General features: G+C 43.6%; 1 protein-coding gene across 2 annotated transcripts in view; it reads right to left on the bottom strand.

The window, feature by feature from the left end:
* Positions 1 to 12043, bottom strand: part of CPED1 (cadherin like and PC-esterase domain containing 1) — a 247813-nt gene that overhangs the window by 37413 nt on the left and 198357 nt on the right. For both annotated transcript variants that reach the window (XM_066591833.1, XM_066591834.1), the window contains exons 17-18: positions 9677 to 9813; positions 231 to 451 (exon numbers count right to left, since the gene is read on the bottom strand). In XM_066591833.1, the coding sequence (XP_066447930.1) occupies positions 231 to 451; positions 9677 to 9813 (358 nt within the window). The remainder of the gene's footprint in view (positions 1 to 230; positions 452 to 9676; positions 9814 to 12043) is intronic.

The raw sequence follows: 12043 nt of genomic DNA, 5'->3' as shown, positions 1-12043 counted from the left end.
AGACTTCAAAAGCATACTGATAGGCTAACCGGATATCTATGAAACTGGACCCACTGGGTTTGCTTGATATGAGAAATATAGATGGCCATGATTGGGTACAGGCACCAATGTGTTTAATGAAAAATCTATGTAAAGTGCCGTGAAATCTGTTGGCACTATATAAGCAACATATATAAATATAATAATTCATGCATAAATAATACTATAATGAAGTCCTATGAAATCTCTACCTTTCAATGAGCTGAATCAGTGCGTTTTCAAAAGTTGGTCGTTTTCTGATGTCGATCCAAAACTGTGGATAGTAGGAGTAACTAATACTTGTCCTTCCACTATTTACATTATTATAGAGCTTCATGTCATGAATCTTCTGCCACTCGTGTAGGCTTCCATTCACTTTCTCTATCAGATAGTACATCATTCCTCTGTTGGTAGAATCTCCAATGAAAAGAATCTTTTAAAAACAGAAGTATGCATTGTTAAAAATACAATATGGCAGATCCTGGTTAACAGCACACAGAGAGAAGTCATACATAAGCAATGCAGACACATTAAGACACTCTTACATGAAACATTCCTCTATCAGCTTTCCGTGATAGTATTCTACTGAGCCGGCAAGATGCAATACTGGGTGATTCCAAAAGATTTGTGCAAAGAAGTAAAGCTGATTTACTCAAACATGAACTGACAAAATTACATTAAAAGATAGAAGAATTGTCCAAGTTATTAATGCTGCTTGCAAATATTCAGTTTGGCGCCATTGTTGAAGTGGCAAATATCAAGTCAGTAGTTTAGTTCTATAGCTCTGCTGCAGTGGAATCAATAATGCTGGGTTGCGTCTGGGCAGAACTGGACTACTGACCACATCTGTCATGTCACAAACAGCGCCCACATCTAACATGTGTAAGTGAAGAATTCTATATTTTCATGGAATTCTGGCGGTTGTATGTTAATTCATATATGAATAAATCAGCCTTAATTTTGCACCATTCTTTCTAATTCACCCGGTACAATATTTGATAGAACATGGCACAATTCTTTTTTGATTTAAACAGAACAATAGTACTCCATGCAACTAAAAGGTTATACAGAGCCATTGTACAGTCATATGTATGAGGCCTGGGCAGGGGCATCCCTATCGTGAGGTTACTTGAGGCCTGAGGTGGCAGTCTGCAGAACCTCAGAGGGGCAGCAGTAATACTACGCTACTAAAGATGAGCGAGTATACTCGCTAAGGGCAATTGCTCGAGCGAGCATTGCCCTTAGCGAGTACCTGCCTGCTCGAGACAAAAGGTTCGGGTGCCGGCGCGGGGGAGCGGTGAGTAGCAGCAGTCAGCAGGGGGAAGCAGGGGGGGGGGAGAGAGGGAGAGAGAGATCTCCCCTCCTCCCCGCTCTCCTCCACAGCTCTCTGCCCGCTGCCGTCACCCGAACCTTTTGTCTCGAGCAGGCAGGTACTCGCTAAGGGCAATGCTCGCTCGAGCAATTGCCCTTAGCGAGTATACTCGCTCATCATTATACGCTACTAATGCAATAGCTGAGCAGTGACCCAAGGAATGTACCTTAGTACGGGTGGCAGGAAGGCCTGTTTTGTCACGGTGACGCCAGTACTCCAACTGGACCCTTGGGGGTGAAATGACGATGAAATAAATGAGTCGAGTCCAGCAGTATTTAGTAATCTGGGAGTATGCATGTTTACTGACTTTGGTATTTTGCAATATAATTGAATTTACAATTTTCCACAAAGGTACTTTGAACAGGTACACACAGTTGCAGTAGTAGGCAGGCAATTGAACACAATGAGAAATACAGTAACCTTTAACTGGATTAGGACCTGACTTCAATGCTCTCTCTCCTCTCCTTTACTGAACTGATTTAACATACAAATTCCCTACTAGTTGATCTAGCTGAAGGATTGATTTGAGTTTAGTGAAGTGTAGATGAAGCAGGGGGCAAAGTGGCTGTAAGGCTAATCTTGGCTTTCAGTTCACCGGGTAGCTATGACTCACTGTTAGTAGAAGGCCGACCTCAGAAAGGTTCTCCTTCCCTCTGCTGTGGGATGCCAAGGGGATGTGTATATACCACGCTTGACCTTGGGAGAAACCGTGATGCACTGCTGACTTGCTTCTGTACGCGTACCTCCTCCTCTCCGACATGATTAACTGCAACCTCTCCTCTCTTACACCTGACTGAGTCTGCCTAACTGCTCACTGACTCCTCCTTTTATCTTCTCTGTTTCTTTCCCACACTTGGACTCTGCACCAGTGAGATTGAAACTGGCTATCAGCCAACAGGACACCAGCTAACATCAGAGCTAAGCTCTAGGCTTAGTGGAGAGAAGGGGAGAAACAGGGTCTCTCCTACAGACGGCACCTTCTATGTCCATGGCACAAAGACAGGTGAGACAGGACTAGTGTTGGTGTATTTTTTTGTGGGGGTGGGGCACCATTTCACACTGATCCTCAGGCAGCATAAAGGCTTGGGGTACCGCTGGGCCTAGGGTTAATTTCTCATGTTGCATATTTTGGATACAAGTTTATGTGCAGATGTTGTTAATTTGTGTTGTTGACTCTTAATTCTTAACATTTTGCAAATTCTTATTCTCATAGTGTGATTGGAAGCTGCAAGTTTGTAGAGATGTTGCCTCTTTTGAAAGTTGCGGTATATCTGATTTGTTGCGTGTTGTGGTTTTGGTGGCATCTTTTTTCACTGACTTCAGTGGGAATATCAAAACTAGGAAAAATGGTCAAAACTGTGACAAAATCCCATAAAATACAACTGAAACTGTGTCTAAATATACATTTCCAATCCCTATAATGAGATTCCAATCAATAAAATGTATCTCTCATCTCAGTTGCAGTTAAGGTTTATAATGGAAACCTGCTTCAGGGTGCTCTGGACTTCAAACTGGGGCAAAGATTTAACTTCCAACAGGACAACGACCCTAAGCACAGAATGTAAAATTGGCTTTAATACAAGTGTGTGAGTGTTCTTGAGTAACTGAGCTACAGTCAAGACTTCAGCCTGAAAACAATTCTGCAGGTCTAAACTCTTCAGTAAATGTGATATTTCATTTTTTTTATTTTCGAGAAATGTGTACAAAGTTCTACGAATCTGATTTTACTTTGTCATTAAGAAATATTGTGTAAAAAATATCATCCATTTTATAACATGGAACTGTCACCAAAGAGTAAAACTGAAGATAAATCAATTGCCTGAAATGATGAACTACTTTATACTCGCAGAGCTCATGTTTTCCTGGGGCCATGATGTCCAAATCAAAGGAAAAAATAATGGGCTTGTACGGAAGAGGAACTAATGGTGCAGACAGTTCTTAGGAAGCATTGTTATTTACTAATAAGTGTTATCTGATCTGCCCAGTCTTCTGTCTGCATGAATGCACATTGGGTTTTAAGTTTCACTTCTTCATTTTTCCATCTTGATTTTGAGTTTCTTTGATAAATATAAGCACATGTGCTTCATTAAGCAGCTTCTACAAAGTGGAATCTATTTGCATAATAAAACTGTGCTTGTAGTGCAAGCTGCTTCTGAGCATCATGACGGAGTTAAACATTTGATGCTATGGTAACATGAGCCTGAAAATCACATGCCAAGTGCAACCAACTCAATTTATTTCACCCTATAGTTTTGGAAGGCGCAGGTTAGATTAAATTGCAAATCAAAATTTGAAATTCCTTTGGTCAGTATGGATCTGCTATGGATTTCACCTATCAAGGATTGCATTAATTCAAAGGTAATATGATTACCGTATATACTCGAGTATTAGCCGACCCGAGAATAAGCCGAGACAATAAGTTTCACCACAAAAAAATGGTAAAACTTATTGACTCGAGTATAAGCCGAGCTATACTCGAGTATATACTAGGTAAAAAACCCCTCCATACTCACCTCCCAGCTGGCGTCTGTGTCTGGGCGACAAGCTGCTTGAATTTTCCCTGCTGTCATCCGCCGCCATCCTCTCTGCTCGGATCTGTCATCTCTGTCAGTGCTGTGTAAGTAAGCGCTGTGATTGGATTGAGCACCAGCCAATCACAGCTGGCGCTCGATCCAATCACAGCGCTTACTTACACAGCACTGACGGCAGGGGATTTGAAAGCCAAGCAGGGAGATGATAGCAGGGAGAATTCTAAAGCAGCTTGATTGTCTGTGAATGATCAAGCACCAGCTGTGATTGGCTGACACTCGATCCAATCACAGCTCTTACTTACATAGCGCTGACGGCGGGGGATGTCAGAGCCGAGCAAAGAGGACGGCGGGGGATGACAGCGGAGGGAATTCAAGCAGCCTGCCACACCACCGCTGGAGACACAGACGCCGGCTGGGAGGTGAGTATGGAGGTTTTTTAAAGCCTTCCCTGTCTCGAGTATAAGCCGAGGGGGGCTTTTTCAGCACAAAAAATGTGCTGAAAAACTAGGCTTATACTAGAGTATATACAGTAGGTTATAAATGAATTATACAGTTTTATTTCAATTTTTGTTTCTATTCTCCAGCACTGTTGCAAGAAAAAAGTAATTGAACCCTTTGAAATTACAGCTAGTCCCCGACTTGCGAACAGGTTCCGTTCCGGGAGCCCGTTCGCAAGTCCGTTTTGTTCGCAAGTCGAACAAATGGTTGTATGGAGGGGATCGCGGGTGGATCCCTCTCCATACAACGTCGGGTGCCGGCTGTTCTTACAGCGGGCACCCGGCGGCAGCAGTTCCGACGAGCCGTGGCGCTTGTAGGAACTGTTAACACTTTAAATACCGCTCTGACAGCATTGTCACGGTGTTCAGTGACAAGACGGCCCCCTGCAAGGAAGAAGAATTCCCCAGCCACAGCTGTCAGAACTAAGGCACAGGAGAGCGATGTTCTCCCATTGCTTTCAATGGAGCCGGAGCTTCTGCAGCCCCATTGAAAGCAATGGGCTGCTGGCAAACCCTGCAGTGATTTTTGGGGAAGGACTTTAAATATAAGCCCTTTCCTGAAAATCATCCCTAGAATGTGAAAAAAAAAATGAAAAAAATATATACCTCACCTCTCCGCCACTGCCGGGGCCCAGGTATGTCTAGCCGCTTGGTCGTGCAGCTGTGGCAGAGGATCGCGATCTTCTCTGTATGTTGTCAATAGGACTGCCCTACCACAAGGTGAAACCCCTGGATGTGACAGCATCCAAAGGGGTTTCACATCCAAAGAATCCTGATGCCGCAGTTAGTTGCGTTTTGCAATTCGCTGTCCTATTTTTTACCAGTGCAAATTTTTTGCGCAGGTAAAAAAATTGGACATTTGACCACTGCCATTGAAAAGCATTGGTTCTAATAGATGCGAATTGGAAACGCAAAAAACATGCGTAACACAAAACACTCGTGTGACTGAGCCCTAAGAATGGGTGTCCTGATCAATCCAAGAGTACAACAGGCTATCCTGAAAGTGATGACAGAGAACCCAAGGGTAAAAACAAAATGACTACAAAAAATCTGTTCAAGTGTACACTATTAGAAAACCAGTTGAACAAACATAGTGCGCATGGACAGAGAACATGAAAAAAGCTGCTGCTGTCCAATACATATTACATCCTGTATTATGTTTGGCCCAGACCACCTGGATGTTCCACAAAGCTTCTGAGAAAATGTTCTATGGACAGATGAGAGAAAAGTAGAACTTTTCAGCACAAATGCACAACGCTATGGCTATTTTTGAAGGAAAAAAAATGTACACTAACATTAAAACCTCATCCCAACTGTGAAGCATGGGGGAGGTGGCATCATGGTTTAGAGCTGCTTTGTTGCCTCAGGGTTTGGATGCCTTGTGATCATTAAAGGAACTATGAACTCTAAGGTGAGTCAAAATATTTTACAGGAGAATGTAAGGGCAGCAGTCCATGAGTGGTGTACCAAGATAATGATCTAAAGCACAATATCAATTAAAAAATGGTTGAAAAAAGATTTGTGGTTTGAAATGGCCAAGTCAGAGTCTCGATGTTAATCTTATTGAGATGCTATGGTATGGAAGACTGCGCATGCAAGGCATCCCAGAAATATTAAGAAAGTTGTAAACTATTGATAGCTTATACTTACTATCGGCCATCAATTGTAGATCAGCAGGAGTCTGCCACCTGGGATACCAGCCGATCAGTTATTCACCAGGTTAGTGCGCTTATGCTCTGAGCTGATGTCTGCAGGAAGCAGACAACTCCTTTCCCACTGCAGTAGCAAAGGCTTGGTATTCTAGAAAGTTCCAGTAAAGTGAAAGAGAATTTTAGCTGTAAAACTAATCCTGACCACTGAAGTAGGAAGGGAGCTGTTAGTTTCCTCCACAAATGAGCTCAGGGCACAAGAACACCAGACCAACAAATAGCTCATCAGCAGGATTCTAAGTGGCAGACTCCTAACGATCTACTACTGAAGGATAGGCAATCAATAGTTTACAACTAGACAGCCCCTTTAAAGGGGTGGTCTCGCGAAACCAAGTGGGGTTATACACTTCCGTATGGCCATATTAATGCACTTTGTAATGTACATTGTGCATTAAATATGAGCCATACAGAAGTTATTCCACTTACCTGCTCCGTTGCTAGCGTCCTCGTCTCCATGGTTCCGTCTAAATTCGCTGGCAGCTTGCTTTTTTAGACGCGCTTGCGCAGTCCGGTCTTCTCCATTCAGCACGAGCCGCTTCAGTGTGCTCCCCGCTACAGCTCTTCTGCGCATGCGCAGACGAGCTGTCACTGCTCGGGAGCGCGCTGAAGCGGCCATTCTGCACCATCCTCTGTTAGAGGAAGGTGCAGAAACTGGAGCTGCCCAGCGGAGAAGACCAGCCCAGCCCAGCAGCCCCGAGAAGCCTCCCAGGTAAGTGATGGGTCGGGGGGGGGGCTGCCGCTGCGCCGGGCTGCGCCGGGCGGGGGGGCTGCCGCTGCGCCGGGGGAGCTAGCGCTAGGCCGGGGGGGCTGTCGCTGCGATGGGGGGGGCTGTCGCTAGGCCGGGGGGGCTGTCGCTGCGCCGGGGGAGCTAGCGCTAGGCCGGGGGGGCTGTCGCTGCGATGGGGGGGGCTGTCGCTAGGCCGGGGGGGCTGTCGCTGCGCCGGGGGAGCTAGCGCTAGGCCGGGGGGGCTGTCGCTGCGCCGGGGGAGCTAGCGCTAGGCCGGGGGGGCTGTCGCTGCGCCGGGGGAGCTAGCGGTGGGCCGGGGGGGCTGTCGCTAGGCCGGGGGGGCTGTCGCTAGGCCGGGGGGGCTGTCGCTGCGCCGGGGGAGCTAGCGCTAGGCCGGGGGGGCTGTCGCTGCGATGGGGGGGGCTGTCGCTGCGCCGGGGGAGCTAGCGCTGGGGAGCCGGGGGCTAGCGCCGGTTACCTGCTGTCTGGTCGGCGGCTGCGGGGCGTCTGGTCGGCGGCTGCGATGCGTCCGGTTGCCATGGAGACACAGCTGGCGGCGTCTCGGGAGCGCGCACGTCGGGCTGCAGCGAGCGACTGGGAAAGAGCCGGCGGCCATCTTGAGGAAACTTTTATAACTTGCTGAAACGCTGGAACGGTAAGTACGAACCAGCTAGAAATGTCATTTACAGGGGGGCTTAGTAATGTGTGTTTAATGGGGGGGACTGGGCAAAAAAAAAAATTAACTGCTTCCTCGAGACATCTCCTTTAATGAACTAAAGCACAATTTCAGGGAGGTATGGTCCAAAATTCCTCCTAAAGTTGTGAAAATCTCTATAGCTACAAAAAAATGATGGAGGTGCTGCTAAAGGGAGATTTACAGATTATTAAAATGAAGGGTTCACTTACTTTTTCTCTCTGTACTGTGGATGTTTACTCAATGTGCTCAATAAAAGACATACATTGAATTACGTTTTTTTGTTATTAGTTTAGATTGTGTGTTAATAATTGTGACTTAAATAATCAGACCAAATTTTAATAGTAATCAGTGCAGAAATCCAATTATTTCCAGCAGGTTTGCTTAGTTTTTCTTGAGCTGTATCCATTTAAGGCCTCATTCCCATATTGTTTAGCTGGGATTGTTTCATATTCCATACAGAATTACAGTTACAAGACACATCTAAAGTGAGCGTGGTTGCTGTATAATGTATTAGGAATAGAGATGAGCGAGTATACTCGCTAAGGCATATTATTCGAGCGAGTAGTGCCTTAGCTGAGTATCTCCCCGCTCGTCTCTAAAGATTCGGGGATCAGCGGGGAGAGCGGGGAGGAATGGAGAGGAGATCTCTCTCCCTCTGTCCCCCCGCCTCCCCGCCGCAACTCACCTGTCACTCGCGCCAGCCCCCGAATCTTTAGAGACGAGCGGGGAGATACTCGGCTAAGGCACTACTCGCTCGAGTAATGTGCCTTAGCGAGTATACTCGCTCATCTCTAATTAGGAAGAAGGAACTTAGACACATATTTAACTCTTTTACTGGAACTTGAACTTTTAAAATATGTAGCTGTAACAATTCAGAGGCTTCAACAGACAAATACAACTGAGGTCACCATTTCCAAACAAGCCTTTTTACGACTGTTACTTAAAGACAGACACAGAATTCTACTGTGGCACTATATACAGTGAACATACAGTACAGTGAGACATATTTGAGATGACCCCCCGTAAATCTTTTGGATAGGTTTCACTGTATTTGCTATATCTTTCCTGCAGGGTTCTAGTAAATGAAGGTTAATTAAAAGCAAGTTAAATAACTTACTAACGAAGACCAACTTCTTAATTTGCAGTTTCTTGAATTAGAGGCTGCCTCGAGTTACAAAGAGAAAATATTTTAATCTGGTATCTAAGGATAACTCTGTTTGTTCATGTGCATGGGGAATGTTTCATTCTAGTGGTCTATCATTCTTCTGCTTGTGCTGCAATTGGAGGATTACTCCATGCAACCTTTATATTTTGCGATTTGTTTAATACTGATAGCACTTAGTGGTCACCCAGTACAGGACTATTGCTCATAACCTTAAAAAATGGTAAGACTGGGTTTCCACATGTGTTTGCACAATGGTTTTACTGTATTTCTGCAATGTTTTTACAGATTTTGAGGTGCATGTTAATTGCACTTAAAAACTAAGTCTGAAAATAGCATGCATTTTACCGTGAATCACGGCTGCTTTGTGATGCAGTTTTCTGTGAGGTGTCTTCTACGGGTACATAATTTTAAGCGACTTCAATAGGCTATTAACTTTCATAGTCTACTCAGTCGCCAGATTTATTGCCAATAGAACATGTATAGTACCATCTGAGATGCCAACTGTGACAGCCTATGAGTTGCATGATCTAGTATACTTAATTTTTCACACACTGCTTCTGCATTTTGGCCTAGTTTTTGTTTAATAGATGATGTGGTGCAATTTGTAATGTGATCTTGTTCCTCTGAGTTTGTATTTGCCTAATTTTAAGATCTCCTAAGGGCCAGGTGTTTTTTCTATTATGCCCTGGTACATAAAACCATAGAATTCAACAAAAGTTTACTTATTTTTTCTCATAACTCTCTCACTCACAATCTCTCCTTATATTATATTTTGTGGTGGTGGAAGGGGAGAGAACTCTCTCACTCACAATCTCTCCTTATATTATATTTTGTGGTGGGGGAAGGGGAGAGAACATATGTCTTAGGATTAGTGCCTATGATAGTTCAAGACCCTAGCAACACCCCTAGCTTCTTATGCTCCATCAGTGCGTCACTTTAAAGATATCTTCCAAAAGATACCTTTCTATCTCTCAGACAGTGCTGTAGTTGGAGATTCTGTAACATTGGATGATGACATTGATGCGGTTGCCACGATATTAACCTCCAGTCACAAGTCCGGTTGTCCGAGCAACTCAAACAAGGAACCAACCAATGACCTACACAGAATACAAAATTAAGTAAGTAAGGATTCTTTATTACTCATTGTAAATGTATATCTTTAAATATATTACAGAATGTAATGTGGCAGATTTACAAATTAGGAAATGTGTGACATAAGATCTGGCTTGAGTGATGTTATCTATCTACAGCATGAAGATCCCTCTGAGAACATCCCATGAATATTTAATGCTATAGCCGCTTATATTAAAAGGATGTTTTGATTTCACAGACATACTGTACCTATACAATGTTATTCTTGTTATACCATGTTATTCTTTTTGGCTCAAAATGTTGGAAATAAATGGAACCCTGTTGCGTCAGAAAAGCTTAGATAACCACTTCCCAACCACATCACGTAAATATGTATGGAATGGATCTGGGAACAGAGTATGCTCCATACCCAGCAGATACCTGCTGTTTTTAAAAGCTGACAGTTGCTGTCACCTGTCACAATCAGAGTTAGCTCCAATTGCAGCAGGTGACTATTTAGATGTTGCAGTCAAAACTGACTGCACGTTCAAAGAGCCAGCCAGGGGCCCACCCCCCTGAGCACCCCATCAGCCATCTTGGGATGCATTGCAGGGTGCCGAAAAGCTAGCATGGCAGTCCAAAGCCTAGTGAAAACTTCCAGGGCTGTCATGCATGGGGCAACTTTGAAAATTACTGTAAACGTCAATACTGAAGCTTTACAGTATATAATACAAGTGATTGAAAGTTCAAGATTAGAGTTGAGCGAATGTACTCTGCCGAGCTTGATGCTCGTTTGAGTACTAGCATACTCGATGGTGCTCGCTACTCGAACGAGCAGCACGACGTGTTGGACCCCACCCCAGTTTTGGCCCCTCCCAATCGCTGACGTGTCAGATTTGACCACTCCCCGCTGCGACGCTGCGCACGTCAACGGTAGTTTGTGGCTGGCTTGGTGGAGGAGAGAGAGAGAGAGAGAGAACACACAGGAAAAAAAAAAAAGCTCAGCAACCGGCGGGTCCCATACAAAAATGCTCGAGTCTCCCATTGAAGTCAATGGGGTTCGTTACTCGAATAGAGCTCTCGAGTTTTACGAAAAGCTCGACTCGAATAATGAGGACCCGAGCATTTTGGTGCTCACTCATCTCTATTTAAGATCCTTATGCAGACTTGAAGAGATTGTAGCAAAAGGTTTAATAACATTTTTAAAACAGTTAAAAGAAACTAAAAAAATATTAAATGTGCAAAAAAAGTTTTCCTTTGCCTATTTTTCTCATAAAAATCTAAACAATAAAAAAAACATGTTAGATGTTGCCTTGTTTGTAAAAAGTCCAAACTATTAAAACATTGCACTATTTATATTGCAAAGTGAACACCATAAAAAAACAGTACAGAATGCCAGAATTGCAGTGGTTTTTTTTGTTTAACCAGAAAACAAGCCCTCATGTAGCCCAAACAATGGTAAATAAAAAAGTTATTGGTCTTCGAATATGATGGTGAAAAGCAATTTCTATTTTAAAAAGTTTCTTTACTTTTTAAAAGCAGCAAAACATAAAAAACTGGATAAATTTTGATTACCCACAGAATAAAGTTTACATGTCATTTTGATGCACCGTGAATGCTGTAAAAACTAACCCCACCAAAATGACGCAATTGCATTTTTTCTTTTTCCCCGACCCACTCTACAGCTTGGCACATGAAAGGAAGGCTGAAAGTGGGAAACAAAAAAAAACTAATATTCCACGAAGCCCACATCTCCATCTACCTTCCATATTGTAATATCCAGGTTGTTCTGTCATCTAAAGACATTGTTGCATTAAGGCGCTCTACCTAAAATAAAATGTGACAAGTGTTGAATTTGCATTAAAAAAAAGAATTTTTTTAAAAATAGCAAGATGCTGTTCACCTGTCTTTTCCACTCCTGTACGAATGGCGAAGCCTTTACACACCAGTGATGAAAGATTAATAACTGAGCCAGAAATAATATTTTCATAGCTAAATTAAAGTTCCAATATTTCTGAAGTGCTCAAAGTTTCCCAAAACACATTAAATTTGATTTTTGGGAGTCACTGCAGATAAAATATTTGCAAAGAATAGTAAAACCTGTCTCCAGTATGTATATAATTGGGGCAGTTCCAATGTAGGTGAATAGGGTTTTGGTTAGGCAATAGAGTTGAGCGAACGTACTCTGTCGAGCTTGATGCTCGTTCAAGTATTAGCATACTCGATGGTACTTGTTACTCGAACGAGCAGCAAGCC

The sequence above is a fragment of the Eleutherodactylus coqui genome, chromosome 2, assembly GCF_035609145.1.
Source record: "Eleutherodactylus coqui strain aEleCoq1 chromosome 2, aEleCoq1.hap1, whole genome shotgun sequence".
In the NCBI taxonomy this organism is placed as follows: domain Eukaryota; kingdom Metazoa; phylum Chordata; class Amphibia; order Anura; family Eleutherodactylidae; genus Eleutherodactylus; species Eleutherodactylus coqui.
This window is presented reverse-complemented; position numbering and strand designations above follow the sequence as displayed.